Source organism: Callospermophilus lateralis, chromosome 2 (genome assembly GCF_048772815.1).
Source record: "Callospermophilus lateralis isolate mCalLat2 chromosome 2, mCalLat2.hap1, whole genome shotgun sequence".
NCBI classification, from domain to species: Eukaryota; Metazoa; Chordata; class Mammalia; order Rodentia; family Sciuridae; genus Callospermophilus; species Callospermophilus lateralis.
The window spans coordinates 125862397-125881535 of NC_135306.1; the positions used below are offsets into that span (position 1 = coordinate 125862397).

The following is a 19139-nucleotide window of genomic DNA, read 5'->3' on the forward strand; positions in this document are numbered from 1 at the left end:
TCATAAACCACATCATCATATTGTTCTCTTCGAGGCATGAGAGTGGTATCAGTCCATCGCTGACCTTGGGCTGCCTGAGTGTGGGGGAGGTAACTTTCTGGGTAAAGTGGGCCCCCTCTTTAGGGGAAATTGAGAACCATCAGCAGTCAACAGGTTAGCAGCTGGGGGATGCTGCATTAGCTAGTAAATGGGGTCAGAGAATGGTTCTCTTCATTTGGTTCATAATGGTTCCTATAATCATGTAGAAAGGGGCTGATAGTGAAGCACATTCATTCACTTTGTTCAATCGAAACTTATTGGGGCATGTCATAGGCCAAGTGTTACTAGTTGCTGGGATGTGGTGATGAATCGACATGGTTCCTGCAACATGCATAGGGAAAAACAGAGCTATTAATAGAATAAATATGCAGTCATAATATAGCACTGAATTATCTGTGCTATAATCAAATAATGAATTGAAATTCAAATAATAAATTGAAGTAATATTGTAAAAATAAGTCCATGATACTGGACTTTATTTTTAAAATGGTTCTTGCTGCAACTTCTAGGTTCTTATATAAGAATTGATATATTGTGTGCATACACATTTGTATTAAGGACATTTTATATAATGTGAGCATTACTGTGTTTAAAAACAGCAAAATTCATGGAACAACCAAAATAACCCCCCTTTGAATAAATAGATACAGGTGTCTATGTTCCAAGCAAAATTTGAGTATCAATATTAACGGTAAGACCTGCCTAAAAAGTATGAAAGGAAAATTCATTGTTATACGTTACATTATTAGAAACAAAGGCACAAAACATTTTTAATCACCAGTAAACTGGATACTAGCAAATATCTACCTGTAGTGCCTGATTCTACCTATTTTAATCTTTAAAAAAAATCTTTGCATAGTGCTGTGGAAAGTACTGTACTGAAAAACAAGCCAGCTAATGAGCAACATAGTACTTGTCAGTAAAACAGTGTTTTACTTTTTTTTTTTTAAACATAGAGCAAAATTTCAAAGGAATATAATTCTGTCAAAGTGTCACCAAACCATCTCTTTAGGAGGATGTAGTGCCAGCAGAAACAACAAGGCTTATTTTCAGTATTTCTGTTCATACCTCAAATCCCTGTGGTCTTCCTAGACTCTCTTTAATATGTTTCCATGCAACAAGAATCTCTGACACAGACACACTTGTAGCCTTGACATCGGTGGGAGCAGCACTGGGTTCTGCATGAAGGAAAATGGAAATAAGAAGCCAGGACTGTAACAAGTTATATCTATCAAAACACTATACCTAAATCTATCAGGGGTTCACTTCTTTCTATCTTGTTTTGAAATGATATGCTATAATAGCCATGAAAAACTCAAGATTAAAAGGTGGTTTTGGATTTCTTTATTTGGGTCAAATATCATCAATAACTTACCAATGACAAATGACAAATCTTTATCCTTGGATTAGCTAGGACATTTCTAGAGAAGTTAAATGGTCTGATTTAAATTATCTGACAGTCTAGCATAATGATGAAGGGATAGGCTATGCAGTTGGACTTGGCTCTTTTTATAGTGGTGGTGAATTTTTTTTGCCTTTAAAAATTATTCAGTTATTCATGATTACACAATATATGCACATATTGAAACATCATGTGGTACCCCATTAACATGCATAAGTTTTGTGTTTTTATGTTTCAGTTCACAAAATACTTTTTTATTCGTTATATTTATTTATTTAGCTTTGGGTAAATTGCTTTACCTCCTCCTAACCCCTCATTTCCCCATCTGTAATATGGGAGTGATTAGAATTGTATCTTACAGAATTTTAAGATTCATTTTAACAGAAATAATATCTATAAAACATTTAGTTCTAAGTTGCTATTTTAAATATTCAATCATAAAATGTCACATAAATATTATTGTATTTAACCCACAAAGGAGAAAATAATCTAAATTTCATTAGATACTTTTTTGATGTTCCAAACACAAAACTGCATTTCCATTATTACGTGTAAGGAATGTGTTAAGCATCATGATATTTAAAAGGCATGCACTGACTTTTAAGACAGGTGTGGGCTGAGGAGGAAAGTCCCTGAAGGTCTTGGTGCTATTGCTCAAAACCACTTTTTCATTTGTCTCTATGTTCAGTGACCTTTCACACTATTTTTCTCGAATACACAATGTCTGACTGACATCCATCAAGAGGTGCATTTTATTTGAGGTTGCATGCTATGTGAGCAACAAAATATTTCTGGCGTTGACATGGCTGAATCATAAATACTGTCACCAACACATGTTAAATGAAAAGGCAGAATAAAGGCCATATATTAGGTCAAACAGTTCTGTAGAAAGCCTATTTTAAAAAACCCTAGCCCATAGAAATTGTAGACTTTGATACTAACCCCATAAAAGAGTTCAGACTAATCTGTGAAATTTATTTATTTTTTTTTCAGATTCAGGAAACCACATAGCAAAGATAGAATTCTAAATAAGATTTTTAAAGGCCTTATGACAGACTTCAAAAGAATTGTGGCCATATTCTGAGATCATTCCTTTTATAATAGAAAGTAGTCATACATCTGCCTGAAATGATTTTGTATGTTATTAATTGAAAAAGATCTGTCAAAAGCATTTACCTGTTGCTGTCAAAAAAGCCCATAAAAGACTTTTTCAAAAGTATTTATTTGTAGCAAGCAACGATTTTTCTTAGGTAAAACCCTCATTAAAATCATCCGTTACAACTGTGTAAACTCAAAGTGCTTTGGTAAATTTAGTCTACGTACAGAAGTCAACATTAATTCCGGTCATAGTATAAATAATGATTTCTCATTCTGTCACCCTATGAATATCTTCTATTATTTTCCTTTGTTCAGTGGTTTCCCTTATCCTATTTTCCAACTTCCTATTAATTGTATATCTACCCAATTTTTACCAAAAAAAGTGAATTTTGGGAAAAGCTTTTAGTTCTATTTCATTCTAGAATTATGGTTTGCAGATTTGTAATAGACTTTTTTTTTCTCCATTGTTATTTCACAGGAGTTAAAATTCTTGATTTTGCCAGTAAATTAAAGGACATGCTGATATTTTGAGTTGTGTACAACTTGATCTCTAGGATTTAGGACTGACATATTTCTAAGAGAGCCATGCTTTGGATATCACTTGCTATTCAGTAATAGATTTGCTTCTCTTTACAATGAATGCATTGCATTACAGAGATTTGTGTGCCAAAAGCCTTCTTTTAGCTTTTATATTATTGAAGCAATTACATCTTTGTCAAAGAAGATTGCAGGGGGATAAATAATTTTGGAAGCACAAAGCATGTGGTTGGGTAGCAGCCTTTCTATCCTTCCTTTTCTCTAAAGAAAGAAATTGAGCTTGCAGGAGTATTATATGCATTTAAACACTCCTCAAATAGAAAATTTTAAATGTTATACTCCATGTATGTATAACGCATCAAAATTCACTCTCATGTATATCTAAAAAGATCAGTTAAAAAAAGAATAAAAAATATTCACAAAACTACTTCCAAAATAAGCACCTTAACTATTTAAAAGCTCTGAGGATTTAAAATTGGGGTCAGAACCATCCTGACATTTTACAGTTGAGTTCTTGGGGCTGTGCATTACAGCTACATCTAATTGAATGAGGGTGAATGAATCATACCCCATCTACTTTAATTTGTTTCACCTTCAGGATCTAAATAGTTTCAGATGTACACCCATGCTGACCTAACTTGGAAATTTCAGAATGGAGATTTATTCCGGAAGTTTTAGTGTGTACTGCCTATAGCCAAGTGAGCAAGAAGTTTGTCTGCAGATAGGATAACTGACTGGATCTGAGAAAGGTTAGATTGAAACTCACTGTTCTTTTGGGGATCCTACTCTAGCCAAGTGATGGAAAGCCACAACTAGAAAGAGTTTAGACAAATACTGACGTCAAATGGATGGCCAGTGGGTCTTCCGTCATTTTGTTAGTACACACGATGTGTTCAACTCAATTAATTTAAGCCCATGTTTAAGTTCTAAGGTCTGAATTTCCTTGGGGAAACAAAAGTAGAAATCAAGCCAGAATTCTTGTGTGGGAAGGTGAGGATTGGCAGTCCACTCTAACCATCAGGGTGTATTTGCCAGAGCCCGTACTTCTCCCTGTCCCCTCACAAAAAGGAAATACTTCACTTGCTTGTTTCTTAAACGACCCTTGCAGGACTTGAGTAATGGACTTGTTTTTAAATATCTGCCCCTAGTTTGCAAATACAAAAAGAGGCCAAGGTTGATTTCCCACTTCCCACCAAACTCTCCTCTGGTTCTGAAAGGGTCCCAGCTAGAGCTCTTCTCTTTTTAAATTGGGTGCCAAGGAAGCAGTCTCAATTTTTTAGAGTCAGCTTTCAGATACAGAAGAGATCTTATAGAAAACATTCGTTTGTTCATTATTTTGTTCTTTTGCTGCCAAATTCCCTCCAATAAACAGAGGCATAGGTAGAATATCATTAAGAACAAACAAAATAGATAAGGGGAAGAACTCAATGTAAAATTGCCATTTTTCTTTGAGGGTTTGCTATGTTCTTCGATCTGGTAACTATATTAATTAATCCTCCTAAAAATTTTGTTATTACAATCACTGTTACTTAGGTGAATAAATTGAGGGGTGGTAACACTAAGCCATCCAAGGTCACTTAGAGTTAAATGGTAGAGGATGTCAGGCTCCCACCACCATGCCATCAGCTGTGTGTGTCCCTGTTGCACATACCTTATGTTGTTTTTTTCTTTTTTTTTCTTTTGTGCTTTCTCTCTTCCCCTTTGCCTCTATACTTCTAACTTCTCCCAAGAGTTTTGATGTTGGGCTTCCTACTTGAGACCTCTACTCATGGGTGTTTTCAGAAGCCACCTAGACCCCTACCATCATCTGTTTAACCCTCCACAAGCTTACAGTGAACTCCCATTATTCCTGTTGCAGGGATCACATCATACTTGTGCATTCCTAAAACTCTCCTGACCTTTAAATCATCATAGGGTGTTCTCTGCAGCTCTCACTCCTGTCTATTATACTCTGGTAATTTGATGAGAGCTCAGGAACTTATTTCTGAGATTATACTAGTGTTATGTCTAGTAGACTTAAGTCTTAAAAGGATCTCTTTTTTCCTTCTACTTATTATATTAAGTAGGCCATGGATAACTCCTTTACTCCAATCTGGGGATATGAAGTAGAAGGCTGATTGATAGATTTTGGTATCAGATAGATTAAAAATTTGATACAGCATTACCATGTTCATGAATTTAGATGATACGTTTGTATTAAGTGACCTAGCAGCTGGAGTCCTCCAAGTAATGTGGGGGGATGTGCTTGTAATATTGATTATACATCTGACTTCCCAGGAGGGGCAAGCAATAGCATTAATCAAAGGAGAGTTTAATAAACTCCTTGGGAGAAGGGTTATGGTTTCATTATTTAAAAATTCAGTAAGGACAGCTGTAGTTGAACTTTTATAGGCACTAATCCAAATAGATCATCTGGCAAAGACAGGAAATTATTCCTTGTATTTTATAACTAATATGCCAATTTATTAATTTCCAAGTTCACATAAATCCTACTGAGCTCAGTTCCAGCTAAGAACTGATTTGGAGAATAACGCCTTATGAATGTTGGGTTTTAATTTGAGCTGTGGTAGCTCTGTTTGCAAGAGGATAATTGCATATCAACTTCTTCAAATGAATAGAGGCTTTGGGGTTTTAATAAAAATAAAAGAAGCACTCTTTACATACAAAGCAAAAACCAGAGGGAGGGGGTAGTCTTGAAAAGTCTAAGGCATGTCACAAAATAAATAAATCTTCTAAAACATAATTAGTGTATATTGAAATTCTGTTTTTCTATTAGGTATAAATCAATGTTCTGATTCTATCTAAAGTTATAGTAATATGTTAGATTAAATATTTCTAGAAAAAAATGCTGATTTGACCTTCATCTTGAAGAAAAATCCCTTTATTGGTTTTATTGAGCATTTTAAAATTACTTATTTTGGAAATTTGCTATTCTTTTAAAAAGATGGAACTGCTTCAAAATTATGATATTGGTAGGATTTTACCCTGCTCTATAGATCTGTAGTTAAATAAGGATTAGGAATGTACATAATTCTTGACTGGTTTAAATTGTGTAGTTCAGTGTTAGATACAGGGTGTGTGGAAATCCTAGTAGGCAAAAATCTGTCAGGCTTATGCCAGATGCTACATGGCACTAACAGAGCCTTTAAGGTTTACGTCTATTGTGAAAATATTGAAAAGTTAGCAAAAGAAGCATTTGCCACTTCTCTGATAGTACTCTAGGGCAATAGTCAATGTCAGAAATGCAAGTCAAGGTCACATCTCAAGTGATTTACCAAATATCAATATTTACAAATGATGATTCATTTTAATAACAGGTCAACTAAGGTTTTTCCTTTATAATAATATAATTCTCATTTGCATTTCAATATCCTTTCTTGAGAGAGGAAAATAAAAAGATGAAGGGTGAATGCACACAAGCATTCATAGAAGGGCATTCTGGGATGTGAATGCCATCCATCATTGATGTTCCAGTGGGAGAGGTAGAAGTAATACTCTAAGGTGAGCCTTGTTAGTCTTTCTATGCCTCAGATAACACCAATTCTCATGGCTGAATTTTGGTTAAATATCCACCCAGAGAATGGAATACACTGTAGAGATTTTTAATACTTTAATTATCATGGAAACATGTTTGTCATAAATTGTTAGAGTGAAGAACATAAAACAACATAAATGGACTGATTTTTAAAAAATCAAAAAATATGTTTTTCTGAGCTTTTTTTCATATCTAAAATGTGTAGTGGGATGTGTAATATATTTAACACATATCACCCCCCTCCAACCCAGGTCAGTGTCAGCTGTGAAAATGTGACTTTTTCATAGTGTCCTAGACATTTGGCCAGTATTCTTGGTCGAGAGAAGAACTAAGCCCATGAATAGAAATGGAAAAGCAGTCTCGTTTCATTTGTTCTTTACTGCCTCTCCAGTATGGAAAGATTTGAAAGTGAAAGACAGTTGACTGGGTTAAAGGGAACAGTAAAGCAGCAGAATTTGTCTTAAGAAGTACAATCTCAGATCTGGTGGGCTGGGGGTAAGAGGATGATGATTAAAGACACATTGAACCTGTAAATATCCACAGGCATAGAGGAGATGAAACTGCACTAGCAGGAGTACAACCACAATTTATAGTTTCGAGTTTATTGCAGGTTTAATTAAAAATCATTTAATTTTTAAAATGATCTCTTCTTTTCAAGTAAAGCGATTTTCCAAGGGACTAATTTGCCCTTTTTATTATAGAGAAAAAGTGAACTATTATTACTCCCTGTTTGGGATAGTTGTTTAAAAGAACACCTTAGAATAGGATAAATTGACAAAATTTTAATTTTAGATTTGTGAGGATTGACAGAGACATTTTTATTTCAAAAGTTCATTATTAAAGTGTAGAAAGACAGGGCTCAGAGAGGTGAATTAACTGTCCAAGATCATTTAGTAAATAACCAGAGTTGAACTTGGGCTCTGCTACCTCTAGGCAAAAAGCTCTTCTGTCCCCTATCCTGCATGTTTAGTGATGGTAGTAATTTAGTGATGGTAGCACTTTACTCATATTTACACACAGAGTTCCAAAATTTTAAATCTAATTAGTAAGCAAATGCCAAATATATTTTGAATTTTGTCATCAGAACAAAGGCAGACTCTATACATACTTAATTTGCGTGGCATCTTTCATATTTTAGTCTACAAAATAAATGAAGTGTTACTATGAAATATGTTACAGCAACAACCTCAGTGTCTTTGAAGGAAAATATGCATATTTCCTTTCTAGCTTAAAAGAGAAATCTCCAAAGGCAAGCCATTTCAAGTTTAAGGGAACACAGTATTAAAAAAAATGGTGGCTGCTATAATTTAATTTCAAAGCAAAGGTTGTCAAGAAACTTACAAACTGGATTTCTTAAAGGCAGCACTGGCATTAACATACAAAGCATGTTCACAAACTTCTGCAACTCACCTCATGTGACCTTTGGGACTGTGTGCTTGATAATTAGGTTGAAGCAATTTTAAAGCAACAAGAATATGCACTTCCTGAATAAAACATGCACTTGAAGATAGATATTTGGTGTAATAAATAATAGAAAATATCATAATTACATACATTCCTGGTGAGACAGTATAGGGTAGTAGTTCAAACATGTGCTTTGGAATCATATAGGTCTAGTGAAAATCTCAGCTGTGTCACTTACTGGTGTGAACTTGGGCATGTTAGTTAGGTTCACAGACACCTAGTTTTCTAAAAGGTAGATTGAGCTTGAGCTCCTGGCCTCTTGTTTGGTTTTAAGTGTTAAATTAGGTAGTATAAGTAATACGACACAGTGGCTGTATCGAGAAACATCAAAAATCTGAGATGCTTAGTTCATGGGTTTCTCATTGGAATACCCATGACTCCTTTTCATTACTTGATTATTTATCTTCCTGACCATTCTTTTGCTAGAATAGAGTTTTTGCTTCACTATTTGGCTCTACATTATAAAAACATAAGGCAGCTTTTACAGAAAAACTGCACTTACATAAATCAAACACTACCTTTGTTCTTCCATATTCAAATAACCCTATTTCTTTTTATGAAGCTCACAGCACTGAAAATATCAATTCTTTTGAGCTATTCAAGTTGCACATGTGGGCATGAAGGAAGTACAAGGGTCAGTTTGTGTTACCCTTACTTATTTGGAAGGTCAAATGAGTGCTGCCTTCAGTGGAACATTTTCTTTCATAAATTTAGGGAATATAAGACAATTTTATTTTAAACTTTCGGGGTCAGTTGAAATTCTGCACATGAATAGAAGAAGGACTAAGAGGTAAAGCTAGCTTTCAGGAGTTAGATCTATCATGCTTTCTCTCAGAAAATAGCACATTTGTACTTAAACTCAAAAGAATCCAGGATTTTGATGTTGGAAGCAGGGTTTGTATTTTAGCTCTATGACCTATTGACTGTAATCATGAGTAAGTCACAGGTTTACAGTTTATTCATCTCCAAAATGGCTAGTTAACTGTATCTTAAGTGAGGTCATGCATATTATCGCAGCACACTCTAGAAAGATCAAGGATTTAATGCTTAGAGATAGGGATTGAATGCTCAATTACAAACTTGTTACTTTTAGCAAATTTCATAATTTTTCTGAACTTTAATTTCTCTTTCTACTCAATGCCTAGCACACAAGATTGTCATTAGGATTTAATGATTCTATGAAAAGTTTGTAATAGAAAGTCCTGATACTACCTTATCAGTACAATGGTTTGTGCATAGGATAGATAGAAACACTTACTGGCCATGTAAATGGAGACTTTATTTAGATTTATTTCACATATGTATTATTAAAGTTATCTAAAATTCAAACGAAAGGGGTTTGTTAATATGCACCCAGAGAACTGAATACAATACAGAAATTACTAACATTGTTATTATCATGAATACTTGTTTGCCATAAATTATTAGGGAGTAACAAAACAAAACAAAACAAAAACCAAAGCAGCATAAACAATTTTTTAAAATTATATTATTTTAAAATTAAAATCAGATTTTTAAAATTACATTTTCCAAACTCTTTTCAAAATTTATCTTAAGTGTAGTAGGATTATAAGTGAACTTTATTTTCTTCATTTTTGGCTTACTCTTGAATAATGAAGCCTTTCATAAAGAAACAAAAAATATTAAAATGCTAAATAAGATAATAGGGATAAGGCAACTGACCTCCTTCAGCTGAACAGATAACCACGATTTGACTGAAAGGTCCATCTCCTTTATTGTTATAAACGCCAACCTTTACTTCAAAGGGTGTAAGGGGAGGGACGCTTTCATCTCGATAAATAAATTTGGAAGCTTCAGAGGATGTCACCATTTTTTCCTTCCAGCCACGTGTTCCATTGGGTCTAAAAGCCACAATATAACCAAAGCCTTCCCCATTCTGAAACTCTTCAGATACTGGCTAAAGAAGGAAAACACAATTATCAGCAAAACAATTTGTAAAAAACCACTTCCTCCAAATCTTTAGTTTTTTATTGTTGCTATTTTATGGATAACCAGGGCAAAGGTAAATATCAAATCTATACTACATTGGAAGCCAACATAAATAATGACTTTGGCAGGTTTTGACAACTTAAAAGAATTTAAAGGTAAAAGAAGAAAAATTAAATTATATCTGTTGGTATGTAAGAAAATTCACAAGAGTATTGAAAACTCTTGAAGTGAAACAAATTTGCTCTCATCAGTCATGTATATGAAAGGAAGGCCCTTGAATTCCACACTAGAATTTAGCAATGTTGGGGAAAACTGACATACGGTCTGATATTTGGGAATATCTTGTCACTGGTGCTATTCTGCAGAATACTTTGCACAGTTAATTGAAGAGATATTAAATTAAGAACAACCTTTCAGTGTTCTTTTCAATAGTACCTGTGCTTTACGAATATGTACAAACACTGGACTATGGCATTTTTTTTTCCAAGAAACTTCTTGTGCTATGGAGCTTATGTTTACATTTGTCAAGTGGGCTTCTATTGAATATCACAGAAAGCCATAATTGTAATTGACTAGTTAATGGAAAAGTTTAACAGCCACTGATGAGCACAGTGCTTAATACATAGTAGACAGACAGTAAACATTTGTAAAGTAGGTTTTCTTTAAAATTTTGATTTGAAGAAAAACTAGGTATCAAATGAAAGAAGAGAGACAAGCCTATTATAATCAAAGTTCATGGGGAAGGGCAAGTCTATTTAGAGAGAGATCATCTTAGTGAAGGTCAGATGTTGAGAAGTTAATACCTCTGCAGAAATAAAAAGCAAGACATGAGGTTTTATTGAGAAAAGGGGAATGGATAGAAAAAAAGAGGACAGATGATGTGCCTATGGAAGGTTTCTTGGGAAAATATATTTTACTTTACATTTTATATTTGCTCTTAGAAATTATCAGGTATTTGTTCCATTTGTCCAACAAACATTTCAGTGTCTGTATATTCTAAGGCTTAGGTCTGTGAACTACATAGATATATTTGCTATTTGTGTGTGTGTGGTGCTAGGGATCTAATCCAGGGCTTTGCACATGTTCTGCAAGTGCTCTGCCACTGAGCTATTTTCTCAGTCCCAACAATAAGGTTATTTATCAAAAAGGAAATTGGCTTAGTAAAAAATAAGTAAGTCCCCTTTCATTCTTTTTCTTTTTTTTCTTTTTCTTTTTTTTTTTAGAAAAAGAATACTTTGGAAGCTGTATGACAAGGTAGAAAAAAGAATACAAATGCTTATAAGAAGGGTCCCAATTCTGTTGATTAGGGAGTTTCTTAAAAATTATCTGTTTCATAATTTGTAAAATGAGGTCACCATTTCTAGCATGGACTAGGAGGGATAACCCGGACACTGTGCCCCACAGGGGTGGTTCGTTCCTCCTCCCCAGGACTGTTAGTTCCTTGTAAGTCAAGGTGACTATCTCCTGGTCAAATAATTAAATGACAAATGAAGTCAAACAGATCCATGAAGAAATTTGGAATAGGATGTGAACTTTGTTTTGTAATGTCTTATACGACAGGAAAGCATATCTTAGACCTGGGGCCTGGTATGAAAATGAGAGAGCTTCACTTTGCCAATACTTGTGAGAGCAGTACATGCTCTCAGTGCTTAATCTAAAAAGAAGCCCCTGTGTTTCTTCATACCAGGGCAGCAAGCCTGCGTTTCTAAGGAAGTGGGGAATTCTGACATCTTCAGAGACTTTCTTTACCTCCCAGGCGATGACCAGCTCATGCCTTCGTCCACTTCTTCCACTGACATTGGTGGGTGCTGTCTTTGGAACTGTGAGTAAAAAAGGATCAACAGTGAGGAGAGGGAATAGATGTGAGATTTTTCTTACAATACAGACCTATCACGACCCTACTGACTTTGGGAAAAATCCTGAAATAACAAGTCAAACATGGGTTTGAGCTTAGAATGATCATATAATATATCGAAATAAAACATTTGTGACAGATTATCTGCTTTCAAATCTTTGAGGGACAATTTTTTTTTTAGTTGTAGCTGGACACATTACCTTTATTTTATTTATTTTTATGTGGTGCTGATGATCGAACCCAGCACCTCACTCGTGCTAGGCAAGCACTAGTGCTGAGCAACACCCCCAGCTCCTTGAGGACAATTTGATAACTATATTTCATGGCCACATACTCCATCCCCAAACTAGTCTTGTTGTAAATGATCTGTCAGTGATGTTCAAATTATAATGAACACGAAAGCTAAAGACACCTACTAATGCTTAGATAAGCTCCATCCTTTAAATTGCTTGCCTTTCTCCTCTTTGCCAGTAGTGTGACCCTTTTCTGTCATCTAGAGCTTACAGAATCCCTGGAAAACCCACAGGCTGACACCAACATTACTGTATTACCAGAACCCCCCAGGAAGACCCAATTTAAAGAAATCTTAGCAACAATGCCACAGAAGGAGAATCTATTTCAATGCACATTTAAAGAAAACCTGTCAAGAATCAATTTCTCTACAAACTGCAAAATATATAGGCCCTCAGTGAAACTTTTTCAAATGAATAACTATTAAAAGAATAAATGTGTCAAAGGAATAAATTTCTTCTTCACTGTACCAAACCACAAAATCTGCAGTTGAATGGGAACATTGTCAAATGAAGAACTGTTAAATGAAGAAAACTATTAAAAGAAATCATTTTCCAGGCTATGAGCCTGCATTAGCAATTTTACACTTCACCGTTGCCTTTCTATCCCAGCATATAGTTTTAAAATGATATTGATATACTCATAAACAATGAATTCACTCCCATATATTACCTACTTGGATGACAGGCTATTAATTACTGCTAGATATTCACGCAGCATTTTATATGCTAGAAAAAAACTGAAGGGAGAATTTATATAGTACTAGAAAGGAAAAATAAAAATTCTACTTGGGCCAGGGAGGTGAGAGAAAAAAAGCCTGTTAATATATAATTGGCTCCACTGAAATAAATAAGCTTTATTTTTCAGGGTCCAAATTTCAGTATCTTTGGGCATGTTTCTGCATAAATATGATTCTTTTCCAGTCAAACCACATGAAGAAGCCACCAATACAGCATGAAATAGCAGTAGAGTATATATAGCAGTAGTTACTAGTCTTTTTTATTTTTTCTTTCACAGTTACATGCATACTAAAGATTTTTTGCCCATGGAGTTCACTTTCATGGGTTCCCTAAGAATTACATGGGGTTAGATAACCTTTATTCTCATACAAGAAATTGTATGGTGTTCAACTGGGAAAAAAATGGTGGTATTGCAGAAAACACTCTGAATATGTCTTAATTCATATGTATATCAAGCAAATGATTTATGAACATGGGTTTTTAAATTAACAGTCATAGTTAATGGACATGAGTAGCAATCTGTGATATGTCAGTATGCCTAGAGACCATGTCTGAAAAGCCACTGTAACATAGTGTACTAATTGTAAGTTTATTTTCGGGCTTATGATATGGGTAATACAGCACATGAGAAGTGAGCTGGTTTTAACTGTGTAAAAAGAAAGAAAACAAGGTGTCATATAATTCCCCTCAGTGGCTAATCTGAGTTTTGAATATTCTGACCATCCATTGCTGCTCAACCAAATGAATAGTAGAGATAGAGTAATTTATTGATATCAAATCATCATGGCTTGTCTTTGTACCATTTGTTTAGGAAAAAACAAACATGCACTTCACATTTATCTCACAACTTACATTTGAATAATATTATGCATAAGATCTATCAGGTCAAGTTCCTTTTCTGTTACACTGGACTGCATTTATTTCCTAAATTTAGGGCTCTCGGGACACAATCCCTAAAAGTTTGGATTTCTATGGAAAGACTATGCACTGAAGACCCTGTTCAATTTTGTTTAGTTCTCTGACATCACCTAAGAAGAGGCTGCTCAGAGACTCTGGATGGGAGTTGTGGAGTAGGCTGTGGGATCCCTGGTGGGATCCCTGGAGCCCATTGTAAGACTGGAGGAGAATGCCGTGGGAGAAAGTATTTGAAATCAAAACTTCTGAAACTTTAGTGTATTGTTCTACAGTCTATTAATGCTTTTATGTTTTAGAAAGCTTATTTAAATTGTTTAAAAGTTTTAATTTTCTGAGTAAAAAAACTGGTGAATGTTTTGTAGAAACTTTCACTTTGAGAAGACAAGAAAACAAAGCTTTCTCTGATTTGATTAATTTCTATTTGGGTAATTTCCCAGTTGAATTATCTGTAAAAAACCAAACAACTAAACAAGACAAAAACAACCCCAAGTGCATAGAATTTCTTGTATTCAAAATCAAGCTGCTAACTTCTTTTTATTTATTTATTTTTGGTAGTGGGGATTAAACCTAAGGGTGCTTGAACACTGAGTTATGAGCTATATCACTAGTCCTTTTTATTTGAGACAGAGTCTCCTAATGTTGCTGAGGCTGGCCTTGAACTTGTGATCTTCCTGCCTCACCTCCTGGGTCTCTGAGATTACACCACATATGGCATACTAATTTCTTTTTAAGACAAGATAGCCCATAGTTAGTGTTAGAGTGACATAAGGAGGATGTTAGTTCCTATCTCCAATTTTAATAAACCTAAGTGATACAGCAAGAGGCATTATGGCTTACTATGTTTTAATAATATTTGTGAAAAAACACCAACTGCTCCTAAACTTAAAAAGCTTATTATTAGATATACTGGGAAGTACTATTAGAAAATATAAGGCTTTAATAACTACAACTCAGGCATTATATTTTGTTGTAAGGATCATACTGTTTGGGCAGTCTAATTCTAATTGGCTTAAATTTCCTAATTATGTGCAGATGATCACTGAAGCCCAGGCTCATTCATTTCCTTTTCAAGTTGGTGGTATATAGTTATAATCTCTGCAGTAAATTCTATGGTGTCTACTGATTTTAATTATATCCCTTTATTTATAAAACAGCATTACTTATGATATGAAGGAATTTGACTTAATCTTTCAGAGCCCTTCTGGTGTAATAGTCCTATAATTCTTGTTAGAAGCATAAAATTAATGCAATGAAACATCTAGTAAATGCTTTCATTGAGTACAGAGAAATATATATTTTGTTAAAAAACTAATAGTTTCAGTGGAATTAATAAGAACCTGATTTATATTTAAGCAGTGAGGTCATTTTTCCCTCAGCCACTGATAATGTCATGAACATGTTAGCGTAGACAATCAAGTTTACATGCATGGTTAGCAGGTTAAGCCCTGATTCTTCTGAATTTATTTTTGGGCAGTGATCCTCCATGAATGGATAATATAATTGATACTTTGCCCACAAGCTACAAAGGCTTAAATGTTTGAGGTCTTATCTGGCACGTTGAACTATAGACTATTGACTCTTTTCATCTTTAACTTTGAAAACATTCTTGTAAATACTCAGAATAACCAAAATGTATTATACCACCTCAGTTTAAGCATGTTTAAATATTTTTGTAAGTACAACAGTTAGAACAAAGTGAGCCACACTATCAACGTGACTTAATAACTAAGCAAAACAAGATGAAATCATTTACCCATCTTTTTCCCCCATTGTGAAAAATTTCTAGTTTTCTTACTGCAAGTGTTTAAATGATTTATTACATAATAAGCTTTATCAGAGACTGTGAGAAGTTATGTGTAATTTAGGAGCTCAGTGGTTATTGACTAGTTTGGAAAGAAGGTACAGGAGAATGGAAAGACAGGAGGGAGGTTGTTTATACAGTAAAGGTGGGAGGGGAGACAGAAAGATGGAGGCAAATGGAATGCATCATCCCCATGCACCGCGTCACTGCGTGGGTGAATGACGAGTTAGAACGGACAAAAGCTATCTTGTTAGGAATCTCCAGCAAAATTGGGGTGCACTAAAACCTAGAGAAAGGATTTCCATCGCCGGAGGATTGGTTACTGGGGCTCAACTGCGAGAGATTTGTCCACCCGGAGATTCAAGTTGCTTGTTCAGCAGCTTGCCCCGCTGCTAGAGACTGCGGGGTGCGCAGGGAAACAGCGTCCATAGAAACGGCGAACTAGCAACGCATAGAAATGGCGTTGCTGATTCTGTGGGCTCCTGCTGGCTGTGCCCTCACTGTGCTCAGTGCTGAATTCTGGGTTTGAGACGGGAAAGGAAGCGGTCCGGTTCTGTCCTCCACACCGGTCAGACCACCGAGGAAGCCAGCGGCCACCATCTTGGAGAGCTGACATCACCATCGCCAGTTTTCGACTGATCGCAGCTCATTCAGCAATAGAACAGGTCTGTGACATTTAGTCCACCTCCTTTACAGCGGGAAGTCACATAAAATCTCTCCCCGGCTTTCTGGGGGCGTGATTAACAGAGTGAGCTTGAGTAGAGGCGTGGGGGAAAGGTAAAGGCATCTGACCCCCAACTCCTCCCTCCCACCAGCGGTGGGAACAAAACCTGTTTCGACAGCTCTAAGGGAGGGGCTAGTGGAGGGAATCAAAACAATAAGGTGCCGGTTCCCAAAAGCCATGCTCCATGTCCAGGAAACTGCAGGCACAGAGTGTAGTTTGAACTGCTGAGAGGTATCACACTGGGAAAGGCCTGGGTGACAGGAGAAGCCAGGGGACTAGAAACCAGGAATAAACCTAAGCTAACAGGTTTTGAGAGACACCAGGAGGGGGAGGAGGGAGCGACCTCACACAGATTGTTTCCTACAGCCAGAGGGCAAAATCTTGGCCCGGAAGGCACAGCACCACCTACTGGAAGCGAAGAAAATAGAAGCCTAACAGTGCTCCTTTTTTCTTTTAATTTTTTTTTAATTTTTTAATTTTATTTTTTTTCTTTTCTACAATTATACTATTATTTTTTTAAATGTAACTTTTATTTTACTGCATATTATTATCATTTTTTTATTATCATTTCCTTTTCTTTTCTATTCTTTTCACTTTCTTTCCTCTCTCCCTCTTTCTTGCTTTGCTTTGTTACCTTTTTCCCATCTTTCCTCTTAAGCATGACCACCCATATTATGTACAACTTACTAAATGCAAATAGATGAATACTACAAATCGGTCCATAGTCCGCCTAAGCCCTTAACTACCCCCAAGTACTCCTGTCTATTCTCTTGTTAATATCCACCTGCATTTGAGCAACCCCCCAAAGAAGCTAACATATACTAACCTCCATACCATCAAAGCGCCCGACCTCAACATAAAATCCTAAGTTCAAACCTTGATTCTATACATGCCATCAAATTCTGTAGGCCTCTAATGAAACTAATGAATTTACCTTAATTCACAATTAAATCCAACATCTCTAAACATTGTCTCCCAACACAAAGGAGAGATATTGGAACTATAAAAACCAAAACAAATTTAAAGAAGAAAAAAGAAACACAGCAGTCAAACGGAGTTGGAAAACAACGTGAGCACCATGAAAAAACAAGGGAAAAAAGGATTACAAACAATGCAGGACAACTTAAATTCACAGGAGAACCTAGAGTCTTCAGAAAAATGGACAGAGAAAGAACTCAAGGCATACCTAACTCAGATGGAATGGAATCTTAGAGAAGACATTAGATAGCAAGTCCAAACAATGAAAGTAAACAATGAAAATGAATTAAATAGGCAAATTCAAATGGCAAAGAACGAGCTCTACCAGGAGATAGAGATTTAAAAAAAAAATCAAACAGTAATCCTAGAAATGCAGGAAACCATAAACCAAATTAAAAACTCAAACGAGAATATTACAAATAGACTAGACCAAATAGAAGTCAGAACATCAGATAATGAAGACAAAGTGTATCAACTTGAAAAGAATATAGTCAACAAAGAAATGATGCTAAGAAATCACCAGCAATCTATCCAAGAGATATGGGATGTCATAAAAAACCAAAGTTGAGAGTCATCAGGATAGAAGAAGGTATAGAGGTTCAAACCAAAGGAATGAACAATCTATTGAATGAAATAATCCTAGAAAACTTCCCAGATATGAAAGATGGAATGGATTGCCAAATCCTGGAAGCCTACAGGACCCCAAACATACAAAACCGTAATAGACCAACTCCAAGACACATAATTATGAAGATATCTAACATATAGAACAAGGAGAGAATATTAAAAGCTACGAGAGAAAGAAGGCAGATTACATTCAGGGATAAAACAATTAGGTTAACGGCTGATTTTTCATCACAGATGTTGAAAGCGAGAAGATCCTGGAACAACGTATTTCAAATGCTGAAAAATAATGGATTCCAACCAAGAATACTGTATCCAGCAAAATTAAGCTTCATATTTGACAATGAAATCAAAATATTTCACGATAAACAAAAGTTAAAAGAATTCACAGCCAGAAAACCAGCACTGCAAGGCATTTTGAGCAAAACACTACAAGAAGAGGAATTGAAAAACAGCACCCAAAACTAACATTGGGAGGTAACTCAGTAAAGGGAAGAAAAAAAATATAACCAAAAAGGAAAAACAAGCCATAATAAAATAAATAAATAAATAAGCATGACTGGAAGTACAAACAATATATCAATAGTAACCTTAAAGGTTGATGGCTTAAATTCACGAATCAAGAGACAAAGGCTAGTAACCTGGATTAAAAAAAACAAATCCAACAATATGCTGCCTTCAGGAGACTCATATGATAGGAAAAGACATACACAGGTTGAAAGTGAAAGGCTAGGAAAAATCATACCACTCACATGGTCCTCGGAAGCAAGCAGGAGTGGCCATACTCATATCGAATAAAATCAACTTCAAACCTAAGTTAATCTAAAAGGATAAAGAAGGCCACTATATACTGTTAAAAGGAAACATCCACCAACAAGACATAACAATTATCAATATGTATGCACCAAACAATGGTGCTATAACGTTCATAAAACAAACTCTCCTCAAGTTCAAGAGTCAAATAGACCACAACACAATAATTATCGGTGACATCAACACACCGCTCTCTCCATTGGACAGATCCACCAGACAAAAACTGAATAAAGAAACTATAGAACTCAACAACACAATTAATAACATAGACTTAACCGACATATATAGAATATATCAACCATCATCAAGTGGATACACATTCTTCTCAGCAGCACATGGATCCTTCTCAAAGATAGACCATATATTATGCCAT

The 19139-nt window shown here is 35.3% G+C and overlaps 1 protein-coding gene across 1 annotated transcript in view; it reads right to left on the reverse strand.

Moving 5' to 3' along the window:
- Nucleotides 1-19139, reverse strand: part of Cntn5 (contactin 5) — a 494625-nt gene that overhangs the window by 35039 nt on the left and 440447 nt on the right. Inside the window, exons 17-19 of the mRNA XM_076841939.2 lie at nucleotides 11775-11845; nucleotides 9759-9993; nucleotides 1108-1217 (exon numbers count right to left, since the gene is read on the reverse strand). Of these exons, the coding sequence (XP_076698054.2) occupies nucleotides 1108-1217; nucleotides 9759-9993; nucleotides 11775-11845 (416 nt within the window). The remainder of the gene's footprint in view (nucleotides 1-1107; nucleotides 1218-9758; nucleotides 9994-11774; nucleotides 11846-19139) is intronic.